The sequence below is a fragment of the Aythya ferina genome (assembly GCF_964211825.1).
Source record: "Aythya ferina genome assembly, chromosome: 1".
Taxonomy (NCBI): Eukaryota; Metazoa; Chordata; class Aves; order Anseriformes; family Anatidae; genus Aythya; species Aythya ferina.
In genome coordinates this window covers 175,363,477-175,380,282 of record NC_140296.1, presented here as the reverse complement: position 1 = coordinate 175,380,282, position 16,806 = coordinate 175,363,477, and the positions used below count along the sequence as shown (strand labels likewise).

Below are 16,806 nucleotides of genomic sequence, written 5' to 3'. Positions count from 1 at the left end.
AGTAATGAAAGGTCTTTGACCCCGTCATTATATACCAAATTTTCAAATCTCCGATCTCCTTATTACTTTTCTTTTATTTAATTACCCAGGCCAAATTTGAAGCAGAGAAAAATAGCAGACAGCTTCATTTTTTTTTTCTCATTCTAGAAATTGTTTCTTGCAAGTTTCCCCAAAAAGTCAGTAGACCACATTCATTTTAAAATCTTTTAACTAAAATACACAACCAACTGAGAAGTGTTTTTAACTTACTTGGTTATCTCTAGGACGAGTAGCAGCATTACATTCTCTGTCATCATCCAGAATAACTCTGTAAGTGCCAGTAACACATTTGACTGCACGCATCTGGTATCCACGTCCACATGTCACAGTACACTGTTAATAATTTCACACACTTGAAATAGCACTATGTTTAATCCAAATTATTTTTTTAATTACAATTTTTATATTTTAAAGCTCTCTATAGCATGAACAGGAATGCGTACTGGGTCTGGCTGGGATGCAGTTAACTTTCTTCACAGCAGACCACATGGTGCTAAAAACAGTGTAACAAACCAATTTTTGGTTATTGCCCAACAGTGCTTGGACAGTGTCACTTTCTTCCCCCACTTTGCTGTAGTATGTTGGAGGTGGGCAATAGACTGGGAAAGGATGCAGCTAGGACAGATGACCCAAATTCTCCAAAGGGATTATCCATAGCATAAAATATCATGCTCAGTAATAAAAACCTGGGGTAAGAGAAGAAGTTGGGGGTGGGGTGGAGTGGGTTAATTTTTAAGAAATTAAAGAAATTTAATTCCTTCTTTGCATTTAACTTGTAGGGAGCCAGGATGCCAGCATCTTATAACCAGAAGATTACCCAAAAGGAATTCAACATTATGAAGAAAGGCTGAAAGAGCTGGGGATGTTCAGCCTGAAGAAGAGAAGTCTCTGGGGTGACCTTACTGCAGCTTTTCAATACTTAAAGGGGGCTTATGGAGATGCATAAAGATGGAGAGAAACTTTTTGCTCAGTCAGATAAGGACAGGACAAAGGGGAATGGTTTTAAACTGAAAGAGGGTAGATTTAGATCAGATATAAGGAGGAAATTCTTCACTATGAGAGTGGTGAAACACTGGGATAGGTTTCCCAGAGAAGCTGTGCATGCCCCATCCGTGGAGGTGTTCAAGACCAGGTTGGACAAGGCCCTGGGCAACCTGATCTAGTGGGTGGCTGGTGTCTCTGCCCATGGCAGGGAGGTTGGACCTGGATGATCTTTAAGGTCCTTTCCAACCTACGATTCTTTGGTTCTATGATTCTGTGTTAGACAACAGCGTGGTTATCTCTAACATGAACAAATATGAAATGAGAAAACATCTATACAAAAGAAATGTGTAAGTTAAATACATATTTCATTTTCAAAGGATTCATTTATTATGTATTTTACTGACAGGTTATATGTAAAAAATAAGTATTACCTGATGTTCAGTTAAGAGTTCTCACTAACAAGAAACACCAAATTATCCAATATTTCTATTGGCATGGGCAACTTGATTATAAGAAAGCTCCACAGCATTGAGTACCTTATTATTTTTTAATTAATGCTCATCTATTTGGTGACAAAAGCTTCCTTCAAAAATTAATTCAGCTTTTTCTGGAATTTTGAAGCCCCTCTGCTATACATGAGCATTATTAGACAAAGGAACAGCACTCTCACATTAAGATATAGAAACTCTTTCATCACTGAAGATAAAAACAAAAGAAACAAATACTAAATCTTTTTGTCTGCTATTATTAGCATGTATAATTCAATGGTCTTAATTTAATTAAAGCTATCACTTAAATATGCTGACACACCTATAAATATTTGGTCTTTTACCTGTCTCATTCATTTGAATGCTTTGCTATCTACATTTTCATTATTTTGGAAATTAAATACATTCATGTGAAATAGCATTGGCGATTTTTGATATTAAGGCTCAGAGTCAGTGTCTGTTTTAGGCATCTAACTTACATAAGGGTGTTTCTAAATTACAGATTAGATAGTCAATAGGAACAAACAAATGTGCGAACCAATTCACCTCCAAGTAGCTGCTTAAGGTCTAATTAAAATATTTAAATGGTGTTGTTTTGTGATCACTCATAGTCTGAAATACAAGCCAAAAGCCAGGAATCCTGATGTACTCACTGATCCCCAAGGCCCTACTTGCCAAGATGCGCATTCATGAAGTTCACATGGTGTTACTGATCCTGGTCTATCATTTGGATTACAGAAATCGTCTCTCAATTGTTCATCATTAAGTTGGCACCATACTTGCCGATGTTTCATTCCTTTGCCACATGTGACAGGGCACTGTAAAATAATATTAGTCATCAGTTTGTAAAGACATGAATTTCTGTTAATTGCTTCACTTTCTTATAGTAATCTGTTGGATTTTAAAGGTCACATAAATGACAAAAATATTTCATGTGTTCATCATGCAACAAAACTAGTTATTTTGTGAACTCTGTATTTCTTGTAAATATCTATGCAAACACATAACACTAAGTTTCTAAAGCTATAAGATACAAAACAATGTACAGCTCACTTACTTCCATTAGAACAAAAAATACTTAGTTAAGATGTGAGTGCACATATCACAGAGAACATGTCTAAACTATCATTCATCGTATTATATATACATAAACTGTAATAAAATGGATATAATTCTGTTTTTCAGTTGGTGGGATAATTCTCTTTGTTTCAGAAAAAATGAATTTATATGTATGACTAGAGCGATTAAGCAATTTTGTTATCTAATATTAATGTAACAACATTTCAGAGAAGAAATTAGTTACGGGTGTGCTTTTCAGAAGTTCTCATGCCATTGTACATCTGAGATGCATATCAGCACAGTCCTGGGATTAAAGAGCTTTTACTTTGGAAAATAACCAAAACAAAAAACAAACGCTCAGTGCAGCTTATTTTAATAGCAATGACCAGGCTTCATTACCTCACTCCACTCACTAACAGACCAGCTTGGACATAAGAATTCATTGCAACTCTGTGTCACAACTCGTGGAAGTTCTTGGCATTCTCTGTCAGGAAGATGACGACCCAAGTTGTTCAAACAGAAAGCTTCTCTGGTTCTGACACCTCTTTCACAGCTCCTGGAACACTACAGTGTTTAGAAGATTTTATGAAACAGGAAACACAGCATGATAAATACAGGTCAAAATGCACCGTCAGACTTAAACATGAGACATTAAAGATTATGTTAGACAGATGTATCGTATCCTACATCTAAGCTATAGACTGTTACTATGTCAACTTGAGATAAATTTGGCACCTTGTCTGGCAGTTCCAAGATAAAACTCATTAACGAAGATGAAAGCTGAACTCTTTTACTCCAATCCATACAGAACTAAATTATTAAGACTTCAAATAAAACACATACTTTTAACCCCCAGATCTTCTCTGTTGACGTCCAAATTCAAGCTGGAAATTATTATAGACAGCTACAGTTTCTTATAAAAATACGAGGAATTACATCCAGCAGGTACCAAAATATAGAGATTGATATTAGCTCCTCCAAAAACAATGGATTTGTCAATCATTATTTTCTTTTAGCTATTTAAACTGAAAAATATATATATATATATAGAAATGAAGATTTGTTATGAACACTAACCAGAACTATAATGCAACAATTACAAGGTCTTCAACTTTTACCTCTGACCATTCTGTGTAGTGCCAACTTGTCAACATACAGTCACCATGACAAGGCTCTCTGGTTGGTGGCTTCTGCTGATCGGCACAGTACCTATCATCCACTGGAGCAGTGAGTCCTTTTGAAACAGAGTACTTCATGCAGCGGATTTCTATAGACCGATACCCTGGGCCACACTTTGATGTGCAGTCGCTTTTGCCAATACTGTGCCACCTACAAAGACAAACTGTTATAGAAAGCTAACTATGTTTTAAAAAGTAAAACCATGGTTAATTAAGCACTCAAAGAATGTACCTAAAATTGTAATACAAATTTTAGGCAACAGCTAAAACTATAAAATCTGTATCACAACTGGAATTTTCAGAACAATATAAAAGAATTTGACTCATCTTTTGAAATTTAAAGGTCCTTTTTTCCCCCAGGAGTCTCCCAGGAGACTTTGAAAAATGCAAGTTATAATTCTAACCCTTCATCTTCTGAACACTTCAGTGTGGGCTTATTTGGAGTGCAAAAACACATGTCTGTGTTTCAAATTAGTTCCAGTTGAGGGTACAATTCTGCTGAAAAATATATTGTACCCAGTAATACAATTTTTGTGTGACAGAATATAGAGGACAGATTCGCAATCCTAGCAAAAGACTTTGTACTTCATGAATAAGAATTAGAAAAATACATTAATTATACTTAATTTCAAAGGTGTAAGCCAAATGTATAAACCAATTATATTGATAGATTTGAGGGAAGAAGGGAAAGATATGAGAAGGGAGGAATGAGGGAAGGAGAAAAGGTGGTGGGAGGGACGATAAACCAGTCAATTGCTTTGTTTCAGTCTCTACCAACAAAAATAGGAAAGACCACAGTCATTTCATCAGTTAGGAACCTCTTTTTACCTTAATTCACATTCTGTATTACACTCTTCTGAGACATCCGGTACAGGAGGTATAAATTCACATCTTTGATCAGATACTACCACATGATCACTTTTACGTATGCATGTCATTCTCCTTCTTCGAATACCTTGAAAATAAGAAAAGTGAAAAAAGGTCTGAAATAAGAGAGCCTTTCTACGGTAATAGAATCTATTAATCGCTTAGGAATTTAACTGAGATACCCCATTAGCACTACTCTTTTTATACATGCACAAACATTAGCCTTGTCCCAGCTATGTCCACCACCACTGCCATCTCCTAGCTACACTGCAGTGGTCTCATGAGGATATCAAACTCCAAAAAACTACAATTGATATAAGGTGCAACAGCAAATCTACTCATCAGGCTAAGTATTCCATTTGCATGACATCTCTTCTTTCCTAATTACCAAATTACTGAACACCACTGTATTACCTAAAAGGTCACAATTCTTTCTTTCAGGAAGCAGAAAGTTTGAGCAGCATACCTTAAAGAACTGGAGTGCTTGGAGAAGTAGTGCAGTTGACAGGTGCACTGCTTCCCCAGCATATGAATATGTCTACAGCCTGACTCAAAATCCAAAGAAACTCACCATTCTCTGTCTCAAGTACAAGCATTTCTATCTCCTGTATAAGAGAATTTATCAAAAATCTGAGTATGTACACTTTATAGACATACTGCATACATATTGTGGCTCCATTTTTGCACTGTAATGGCCTATAGCATGACAGTTTAAAATAATATTCCCAAATAGCTTCACTCCAAATAGCAGATAACCATAACAAGCTGAAGAAATAGATATGGAAGATACTAGACAAACCACTCAGTCACCATCTGGAAATACAATAACAGAAGCTTAATACACCTTAGTAGATAGACAATTCCACTTACTAAGGATACATTATACTCGATTCAACTATTTTCTGTAAAGCAGTCCTATAGCTAAAAAAGAAAGGAGCACAAATGTAATTTTGGATATAGAATTGTACTGCATGAATACTGAAAACAAGAAAACAAAATCAGAAGCTATTCAGCCCTTAAATGCAATGTGTGCCTAAAATTACTGAGAATGCTGAGTTTCTTCCTTAGTAGAGGTTATAAAATCTGAGTGCTTAAGACTGGTCTCTTTCTAAATGCCATCAGGTCTTTGGATCTGCTGACAAAAGAATTCACAGTACCTCGGCACATCCTGCTGCAGTCCTGCCATGGTCCATAAGGATCCCACGTAAACAGCTCACTTCTGTCTTCTATTGGAATATTGAATGAATAACGCACATCAGGGTTGTATAAATTCCCTACACACAAAACCTTAATTGAGATAAAACGATAACTGTTTTTCAGTGAAATTGAGCATGACATAAGGTAATGAATACAATGACCATGTAGAAAATGTTTAAGCTTATGAAAAAAAAAGTAAACATTCACCTGTAAGGTTAACTCTTCTTCAATTCTATCAGTGCTGTTAATTCGTTCTATTGTATTATTTGAACCATTGTACTCAAAAATGGCTCCTTGTATATTGATTTCTCTTTTTGACATGCTTACAACAAAATTTCCATTCAAGATGAAATTGCCATGAATATCAGATAATGCTGTAAGTAAAATAAAATATTGGAAGTAAAACAACTATTTTGACTAAAAGGTTCTATCAATCAAAACTCCTAAAATATGTCTTTGCATCAACACTTTTAGTCCACATGTAAGGTTTTACAGTTCTAATGAACAGTTTCTAATATGCATGAATTCAATCCCAACCATCAGTCACTTTCACCTGGGCAGTTGTCATGGATTTTCTCTGCAATAACACTTAACTATAATAATATTTGTTCTGCTGAAAGCTGACTATAGTCATCACTCTTAAATTTGGTTAGGTTCTGCTGGAGAAGAGAACAAGTATTATTCATATTTGTGTCCAATTCTACAGTTCACATTCTTGTACTTGCTAGAGGCATTTTTAGTTAAGTGGCTAACTAAATAGCTACTTACTAAAAGTAAATTTAAAAGTAAAAATAAAGTAAATTATTAGGCATTTACAATTAAAAAAATAATAAACAGTTTATTATAACAATGAAGATGAATAACAAAGTAAAAATAACTAAAATATTTAGTCAAGACATGCTATGTATCAGGGAGTAAGGGTTGTTTCTGTATCCTGTGAGATGCACAAACAGCAGCAAGGCATCAGGCAGTAAGAAAAAAACTTGAATGCTCTGAAGTCTGTCGAGTAAGATGGTAATAGAAAAAGAAAAAAGGAAATTAAGCATCAATATACTTTCAGGCACTTAAGAGGTAACATAAATATTGCAAAATAAGACAACCAAGGTTTTTGGTACAATTCACTTCGTATGGTTCACTTGTTCTTTGTTTCTTTTGTATTTGAAAATTTATCAAGAAATTTATCAAAATGTGATCTTTATACCTAGACATGACAGAAAAAACAGAAATGTGAAATGACTGATGTTTGATGACTGCTTCATCTGTAAATAAACCACGTGCTTCCAAAGTTTGAAAACACAAATGCCTGCATTATTCTTTAGTTGACTCATCACAGAATCACAGAATCACAGAATTTCTAGGTTGGAAGAGACCTCAAGATCATCGAGTCCAACCTCTGACCTAACGTTAGCAGTCCCCACTAAACCATATCCCTAAGCTCTCCGTCTAAACGTCTTTTAAAGACTTCCAGGGATGGTGACTCCACCACTTCCCTGGGCAGCCTGTTCCAGTGTCCAACAACCCTTTCAGTAAAGAAGTTCTTCCTAACATCTAACCTAAAACTCCCCTGGCGCAACTTTAGCCCATTCCCCCTCGTCCTGTCACCAGGCAGGTAGGAGAACAGGCCAACCCCCACCTCGCTACAGCCTCCTTTAAGGTATCTGTAGAGAGCAATAAGGTCGCCCCTGAGCCTCCTTTTCTCCAGGCTGAACAAACCCAGCTCCCTCAGCCGCTCCTCGTAGGACTTGTTCTCCAGAAACATTAACATGGCCACCACAAAGTCAAAAATTGACAAGACCATACAATCTGTTTTAATTCTTCTCTGATACACACATTTAGGAATTAGAATCCTATCGTCATCTTATTTTTCATAAAACTAATATCTACAGAGAGAATCAGGCAAATAATGATAATGATTACATATTTACTCTAAAGCCTTTATCAGACTTCTGACTGTGTTTAGAGCAGACCCCTGGCAAAAGCACAAAAACTATCTATCAGTATTATACACAGGAGGCTTTTACCAAGGTAGTTGTCATCTTCTGGTTTCCCTGAGTAGCTGTGCTGCCGAATATCGATGTTTGTTGCTCCTTTGGGAATCTTTACTACAACATTGTAACCTGCAATGCAATTATTCACAAATTAATTGCAGACAAAAATACTTCAGTATTAGCAGATAAGAGCATAAGTTTAACTAGTTTTATTCACAAAAACCTAGAGTGCACCAGCAACTACTTCTGTTGAATACCCTCATTTGTTTAGGAAGGAAATGTGAGTATTTTATGTATATTAAATTTCCTTTCCTTTTTTTTTTTTTTTTAATCAGTTGAAATGAAACTTATTTTCATAACTCAAAGGACAGTTAAAAAATCATTCCTATGTTCAGCAAAGTGAATTCTGTTCTTCGACAATAACATGAGTTAAACCTATTCAGAAAAATCTCTTGAGAGCTAGCAGTACTCTAAAGAGCAGTCAAGTATATCACGTGGGACTCAGGAAACATGTTGTCTGCTCACAGTTTAACCACAAAATTTTTTGAATGATATTTGAATAAATCACTTAAACTCAATTGGGTTAGTTTTTCTCTACCTTACACAAGAGATGACAACACTCCAAGGAACAAGTCATAAATACTCGAATACTGCAGTGCTGGAATTGATGTAGGTGTATTGGATAAACAAGCCATGCCAGATCCACGTTCTCCTACACAAATTGTTACCCTAGTGTGTGCTCTCTAAAATATAAATGCTTCACTAATGAATGATTGTATGCTATAATGTCTTCAATGAGAATGATGGTCTTGAGGTATCAAAATAGATGCACGAAGACCTATGTTTTAGAACTGTCGATCTGTACATCCACATAAATTTAAAAAAAAAAAAAAAAGTTGTTTCTCACAGATACTGATTATAAATTCAAAAGGATCCCAATGTCTAAGAACAACTGAATATGGCAAACATAGGAAACAATAAACACAAACATGCAATTTGAAGCATTAATATAATCTTTGCTAACTCTGCCACTTGTTTTGCTGTGTTTTAAAGACTTGGCTGAATTTAACTTTAGTTAGTTGACTCATATATGTAGGATGCAAATTAAATGGCAATATCCTCTTTCAATTTCAGAATTCACTAACTTCCCAGTGTTTTTAATCTAATACAACTATGTCATGCGTTTAAAATGAACATTTAATCTAATCACAGGTCCATCACGGTTACCAGCTGGGGGCAGCACTGCAATTGCAAATTGGCATGCCGCTTGCTCTGGATAAATGGTAAATCTTCCAAAATTAATGGGAAGAAAACCAAAACGTGATAAAAATCTCGTCACCACACACACTGAAAACCTTGTGGCAATAGGAAGACAGAAGACAAAATATGGGAGGAAACTATAAATAAAACTGCCTATTATATAGGACAGGACACCAGATCATGTACTAAGGCAGTAAGAAAGACAATTTTCCAGGAAATCATCACATACTCTAGTCTGATGCAGTAACAGACAACATAACAATTATGTGCACATAATGAGATGACCATTTCCTAAACTGGGAGCTAAGCAAATTAGCGTTTCATTTTAATGAGTGTCTTATGATTGTTTCACTGCTGTTTAAACACTTAATGACAACATCACAATCATCATAACTGTATGAATACAAGCCTGTACCACTGACTGCTCTTGTCGAATTCCAAATTCTGCCTCAGTAAAATGGCTTGTGACAGTATGGAACGGGACCAGTTACAGTTAAAAGAAAAAGACCAGGTTCACAGACTGGCATTATTATCAAGTGACACCTAACTCAGGACTCTTCCTCAGACAGCGATTTCAGTCATTAGCCTAGGGATGTCATAGGCCTCCCATGAACAGAGTTTTTAGTGGTCGGCTAGCTACAACCTCTTGTTTGCAGTGCTGCACTCCTGCCTGAGCACAGCTGTGCATAATCCTGTATGTTATAGCTTTCTACCCAGTAGTATAACTCAGTATCATCTTTTATGTAACTCCAAGATAAAAAAAGAATGTAAATAATAAAACTATGTATACAAACCCCACCAAAACATTAAAATAAAGTTTTCCTGATCCCCCAAAACAGGAAAGAATAATTAAACTTTTTTGATCTTTTTTGTCTTTTTCATACTGAATCTTTTTCTGATGTCCTGTGCAAGACCAGCTAAGCCACAGAAATATCCAAATGAGTCTTTTTAGCAAAAAAAAAAAAAAAAAAAAAAAAAGCCAAGATGGTAATATTCATAAATACAGAATCTTAGAGAACAAAACACAAAGCATATTGAATTACAAGAGCCCACAATAACTGAAGGACACCCAGCAGTGGTTCCAGCCAGCAGTTGTTCAAGGAATGTATGGAAAGAACTCAGGACCCTCCATCCTTTCTATGCTAACAAGCTGGGAAATGTGCTTTATCATACTCTTCACAGAGAATACAGTCATCTAGCTTCCCAGCATAAGTATGAACTCCTGAGTTTTTTCCCTCAGAATACATAGTCCTATATTATATCAGTTAAAGTATATGGGAAAACAAATGCAACAGTAGCTTTCAAATCAGACTACCTTATGCCTTGGACTGTAAAAAGAAAAAAAAAAAAAAAAGAGCTTCCATTTTTCATAATTCACTATTTAATATAGAATGATAGGGATTTTTTTAGATGAATCATTTTGTTAATACAGTAAATTAAAATTTTATTACTTTGTGGAATTAATTTCATTTAGAATCAAATAAATCTGAGATGACAAGAAGCTGATTAACAGAGTGATAATGTCAATCATATTTGAATGAATGGCAGTTTCACTGTGCTGCTTATTTGCATCAAACATATTTGTGACATAATTAATGTGATACCTGTAAATGAAAATATCTTTCATAGTGAAAAAAAAAACACACAAACTGATAGTCCTTTACTCAGAGTTATCAAAAGTAATGCATTATTTTCCTTCAGTATTTGACCACACATTCAAAAATCTAGTCTCAATAAAAATATTTGTGTCTTATTCCAGCATCTCAGGACAGACAAGAAAAGTGACATGTATTTGTACAGGAGGGGTACTTATAGCCCACCCTTAAGCTTGGTACTTTTTGCTTGGTACAAGCCCTCTGCCAGGAAAAAAAAATAAAAATCCACCAGGATACTGGGCATACTTTCCTCTTTGACCAGCAATTCCTTTGTCCTTTGAAGGTCCTATTTGGCAGTTCTCCAGGTATCATTTTCACTTTGCCTGTGGTCTCTTTCATCCAATGAAGCCGCATGAAGAGGCCTTTTGGAATACAATATTAATCCAGAGACTTCTGTCCTTACGTTCTACACTCTAACTGTTGACCTGCATACATATGACAGTCTCTCCGTACTTCCCAGAGTGGACTACATGAACGAGAACTATTGGTAGCTCTATTAGAGAAATTAAATCAAAGAAATATAAAGTACCAGAGTTTTCCAGAAGACTTTCTCATTCCTTACATGCCAATTAAGAGAAAAGAACATAAATGTTGCTGCCCATATTCTCTGGAAAGAAAAGGGTCAGATTTCACAGGCTTTCACTATAGGGAAAAAGAAATCTCACCAGCTGCTCACGCCACAGCCCTCTTGATATCTCCTTACACAACCAAAAGGAGATACTTCCAGATAACAGAGATCACAATGTGCACAGCAGGAAGCATTCTTCCTTTTAAAGTACTTCTGCCCTCATCATATCTTTTTTAATGGCTTTTATTTTGACCTTAAAGCAGATTGGTTTGTGCCACTTGAATGGGTCAGTGTGTCACAGCGCTTGCCTGTGCATCCTTGAGAGGGCACATATGACTGACAATCAGAGATATTATTTGTTGGCAGAGGCCCTAAAGAACATACACTGAAATTCCACTTCCTCAACCAAATAATACAATCGCTAAGCCACACTAAAATGTACATTAAGATTTAAAAAAAAGCAAAACATACCATAACGAGCACTGTTGAAAGTACCTGCAAGAGTCTTACACGAAGAATTGTCACCACCACAGATTCCACATTTGTCTCTCCTCGCCTTGGAATTCAAAACATGATCACAGCCTGCTTGCTACAAAAAAATACAATCCCGTGTCATTCAGCTCAATGTAAAACAATGAAAACATACAATGTAAATTTCCCACTCCCCAAAAACATTTTTATTCACTGTATATATCTAGTCTTCCTTGGCAATTAATGAAAAACCTTTTATGTTTTTGGGTGCTGTAACGTACAGGCAAAACACAGTAGTTGTGTTGTACAAAGAATGTATAATCCATATACACTTAATATGCCAAGAACTGTACAAGAATGCATAACAGCATGCAAAGATTTTGTATAAAAATATCAACATAGTGTATAAACTTTAAGGTATATTTGCATTAAAAAAGTCTTTGAATCCTAAAATCAGTATGTATTTGTATACAGACATCAGTTCTATTAAAGTCTGTCACTACTACAAAACAAGAAAAGGAAAATAAGTAGACTAGCATAAGATCACTTCATTTATGTATCTTTACTTAATCTTCTCTTTTTTACATGATCATAAACAGGACTTCCTCTTTCCTCTTGATATATACTCTGAAAAAGGTTAAATTTTCTCCTCATCCTGAATTTAGCCAGTTTCACTGCAATCAGCAAAACTACCGTCCCTAGGGGTGTTCAAGGAAAGGTTGGACCTGCTGCTTAAGGACATGGTTTAGTGGGTGACACTGCTAGTTAGACCAGATGACCTTGAAGGTCTTTTCCAACCTTAATGATTCTATGATTCTACCTGGGATGGACAAAAAATGTCTTGATTTTTTATAATATGCATGTTCTAGCAAAGTCTTGTGGTACTTCTATTAACTGCTATTAAGCAAACGATGCTGAACTGATCTTTTTCAGGGGTCCATTCCACCTGATTTTGCAATGAAACCATAAATGCTTGATCTATCTACCCTCAGATTTTTCAGTTTTTCACTTCTTTGCTAGCAGAAATATGATGGCAATAATCAGACAGCATGCTTCTTTACTCCCTTTAATGTCAATTTTGGACCAGCTTTTCTCAGTTCATGTGGACAATATTAACCCTCTCACACATTAGGCTTAATGAGGAAAGACTATGGGTGTTCAGATTTAACTCTATGTTCTTCACTTAATTGCCTCCATTTCCAGATCTTAATTTGGTAGGGATTAAAATTAACTGAAGTAAATTCAAAACATCTTGCTTTACATACTTTCAGTAATGGTTATTTGGATGTATATTTATTTAGTAACTATTTAACCATCTGTTAAAATTGATTTTAATAATTAGTAAGTTTAGATTTAAATACCCTGCATAAGCCTTGAACACAAAGGTCATTGGTTTCTGCTCCACAGGGAGTACCATCAGCAACTCTGTCCTTCAGCTGATAGTAGGAAGTTGTTCCAGAAACTCGGCAAAAAAGTTTACAGCGATCTTTCATAGAAACTGGAAAGAAAATCCAACAGGTTTCTTGACTGTTTTAGGACTTTAGTTAAAATAACATTCTTATTCTGTTAATTGAAAAAATATATAATCACTTACTACCACTGTATTTTGGAAGCCAGCGAACAGCAGACGTAAGACCATTGATGTTAAAGTGTTTGCCATCAAATTCAGAGCACTGTTGCTCCCGGAAATCTTTTTTGCCCTTTGGACATGAATCAGTATTACATGATCGAAATTTCATCCTGCGGCCAACACAGTACTTTCCTCCATTCCTTGGTCTAATAAAAACAGTTAAATGTAAAACATTCTCTCTCTGTTTCTAAAATTCCTTTTTTTCCATGAAAAGAGGTCTACTGATGTAAAAGGGAAAATCTCATGCAGCATTCTGTCAGTCCTGTACTGTCTTTCCCCCCCAAAACCTCTCATCTTCTATTGCACTGGGTGTACATTTGTACCCATATGAAGAAAATAAAAAAGTCTACATAAAAGATTACTGCTGGGGGAGGTGGTAAACAAGTTATTGATGATAAAGTCTAATATCTTAAATGTCTATTATATTAAATGTTTTTATTTCTCTTATACTCATCAATGTTTTGCCTGGTAAAAGGCGTTATTAACTTCAATGCTTCCATTAACTTAGCCATGATTACAGTCCTATTTTCACAGAAGCAGCACCTCCCTCAATAATTTTAAATTATTATGTTAAAGAGTGACAAAGAAAGAAGATAAAATTAAGAGCCGCTACACTATTCTCTTTAATGTCAGTTTCAGGTTGTAGATCAAAAAATCCAAAACGGGAGAATTGTGGACAGCAGCCCATTTACTCTTAAGTCTAACATACATTTCCTAACTTAAAACACTATACTTCGGTATTAGCAGATTCTTTGGAGGATTGAGGAGGAAAAGAAAACAAATAAAGCAATGGCATATTGATATTACCAGATACTAAGACAGACACAGCCATATTTTATAGGAATCTAGTCTACTTAGCAGAAAAAAAATAAAATAACCTGGGGTGATTTGATTGAGGTTCATTTATCCTTCCAATAATATCAAGATGACATCACTTCGTAAAAATAAAACCATAACCATAGCTGCAGCTCTTGTTCTGTAGAAGTTAAGGGTAAAGTTCTCACTGACCTTTGTTACAGAGAATGAAACCCACATGGAATTATTCAGTCAGTGGAAGTTTCTTATTAAAAAGGGAAGTTGTAAATGACCCTGCTGTAACCAGTGTTCCTTGTGAACATTACTGGTGGTGACGCTGTCAAACAGCCTCAAAGCTAAACAAATCAAGTGCTTCACTAAAAAGATTACCTGGCAATACATGTATTTTCATTTTGCGCCTTTCAGTCCATAAAAAGTATCAGAAAGTTTAAATAAACCCTCAACATGTAGAAAAAAAAAAAAAAGACTTTACCAAAATAAGTCTTCAGATCTATCTATAAATGTGAATGATGAGGCAAAAGAAATCTAAACGCTCCCTGCATTTAGGAGTCTCTAGACTTATCCCTCTTCTCAAACATTGATGAAACAAGCAATTGCTTATTGGAGTTTTGAAAAAAATTATGCAACCATAATACCTTCATTTTGTTTTGAACGAATCCATTATGTTATAATACCTTCAGTATGATCTAATGTAAAGAACAGCAAAAAACATACTCCGGTCTATTACACAGCCTGGTGGTGCTCTTGATTCCACCTCCACAAGTTCTTGAACATGAACTGTAAGGTCCCCATGGTCCCCATTCTCCATCTACAGGACGTGTCTCCATGTCTCTGCTCACACAAATTCCATGGCGGCAGTGCTGCACAGTTGACAGACAAAGCAAAATTTCTAAGTCAAGCAACAGGTTACTATACATGAAAGAAAATTTAACCCTATTCTTAACCTGGGTCTGGCCATTTAGTCTCCAACCAGACTTTGTGCCACTGACTACCACTCTCTGGGCTTGGCCATTCAGCTAGTTATTTACCTCACTGTCTGCCCACCCAGCCCATACATCTGCAGATTGTTCACAAGGATCTTACGGAGGACAGTGTCAAAGGCCACCTTGACACTGAAAGTGTCAAAGTCCTGCTGTGAAATCCAGCTGGACAATATCCAGTGCTCTCCCCTCGTCTACCAGTCCAGTTCCACTTGAACTCTGTCTTTCCTAACTTTATCCCTGGATGCTTAGACAACCTCTCTGTATTCCTCCCAGGTTGCCTGTCCTTGCTCCTACCCTCTGTACACTTCCTTTTCATGTTTGAGTTTGTCCAGGATCTCCTTGTTCATCCATGCAAGCCCCCTGGCATTTCTGCATGGCTTCCTATTCTTTAAGATGGACCCCTCTTCAGCTAGAAGGTGAGCCTTGAATATTAACCAGCTTTCTTGGGTTCCTTTTCCTTCTAGAGCCTTATCCCATGGTACTCCACCAAGCAAATCCTTGAAGAAGCCAAAGTCTGTTCTCCTGAAGTCTGTGGTTGTAAACTTGCTATTCAGCCTCCTCCCTGCCATGAGGATCCTGAACTCCATCTCAAGGTCACTGCAGCCACAGCTACTTTTGACCTTCCCATTCCCAACAAACCCTTCACAGTTGATGAGTATGAGGTCCAACAGCACACCTCTCCTTACTGGCTTCTCTATCACTTGGAGAAGGAAGTTATCATCAATGCATGCCAGAAACCTCCTGGATTCCATGCTGTGCTGTGTTGGCCCTCCAGCCATATCAGTTGAATACCAGTGAAGAACCCCATGAGGACCAGGGCCTTGCTCTCCAAATAGGAATTTGTTATAGAATCAGATTCTCCATTCTGAATAATGCCTGAACTCTTAATCAAATTTGGCAATAAAATTGGATTAAATTGCCAAATATTGCAAATAAATTGCCAAATTGCCTGCACAGTTCTTGGTCGCATTGACTCTTGAACTTTGGCCGTGTCTTTTAAGCCCCAAGTATGTCTCTAACGAAGAATGTTACCACTCAAGATGACTTCCAGCACAAAGCAAACATGGAACAAAAACTAGATTTATCTTGCTATACTACTATTTAAATGATTCGGCAAACTGTCCACGTTGCTCACTTAATGCTCAGACTAATGTTGTGACTTAACACACAAAAGTCAACATGCTTTCCGTGGGCATCTACATATCACTGCAGTGGTTACTGATACTTTTCATTACTTTTTTCTAGATGCCTCTAGAGTACCTCTGTACTTCAACCTTCTAGTACCTTTAGGAGGTACTAGATATGGCTACACTATGTGAATGTGCAAGGTAAACATGAAGAAACATTAAGATCTTGCCTTTCCAATAATTTTCATTAACACCTTATGAAATAATATTTCATATATAGGCTGAGGATTCCTATAGGCTGAGGATTCTACGCCCCACTTCACAAAAGAAATACCCCATCCAAATATGTGACCAGGACCTAGAGTTTACTTTCTTCCCCTATCCACAAAAACATTTACAATAACTTGAAGGGAGAGTTCAGAAAAAGACAGAGTTGTAAAATGAAATTTTATACCCACAACAGCATTATTTTGATCCATAAAAATGCAAAGCACAT

The 16,806-nt window shown here is 36.2% G+C and overlaps 1 protein-coding gene across 2 annotated transcripts in view; it reads right to left on the bottom strand.

Annotated features, from left to right (window-relative positions):
• The window catches only part of ADAMTS20 (ADAM metallopeptidase with thrombospondin type 1 motif 20), a 96,280-nt gene that overhangs the window by 39,715 nt on the left and 39,759 nt on the right, over positions 1 to 16,806 (bottom strand). The window contains exons 12-23 of one of the 2 annotated variants that reach the window (XM_084507029.1): positions 14,915 to 15,060; positions 13,349 to 13,530; positions 13,116 to 13,276; positions 11,755 to 11,872; positions 7,834 to 7,929; positions 6,020 to 6,186; positions 5,773 to 5,902; positions 4,577 to 4,703; positions 3,689 to 3,899; positions 2,970 to 3,134; positions 2,165 to 2,329; positions 250 to 372 (exon numbers count right to left, since the gene is read on the bottom strand). In XM_084507029.1, coding sequence (XP_084363155.1) covers positions 250 to 372; positions 2,165 to 2,329; positions 2,970 to 3,134; positions 3,689 to 3,899; positions 4,577 to 4,703; positions 5,773 to 5,902; positions 6,020 to 6,186; positions 7,834 to 7,929; positions 11,755 to 11,872; positions 13,116 to 13,276; positions 13,349 to 13,530; positions 14,915 to 15,060 — 1,791 coding nt within the window. The remainder of the gene's footprint in view (positions 1 to 249; positions 373 to 2,164; positions 2,330 to 2,969; positions 3,135 to 3,688; positions 3,900 to 4,576; positions 4,704 to 5,772; positions 5,903 to 6,019; positions 6,187 to 7,833; positions 7,930 to 11,754; positions 11,873 to 13,115; positions 13,277 to 13,348; positions 13,531 to 14,914; positions 15,061 to 16,806) is intronic. The other variant, XM_084507030.1, reaches the window with a different exon arrangement.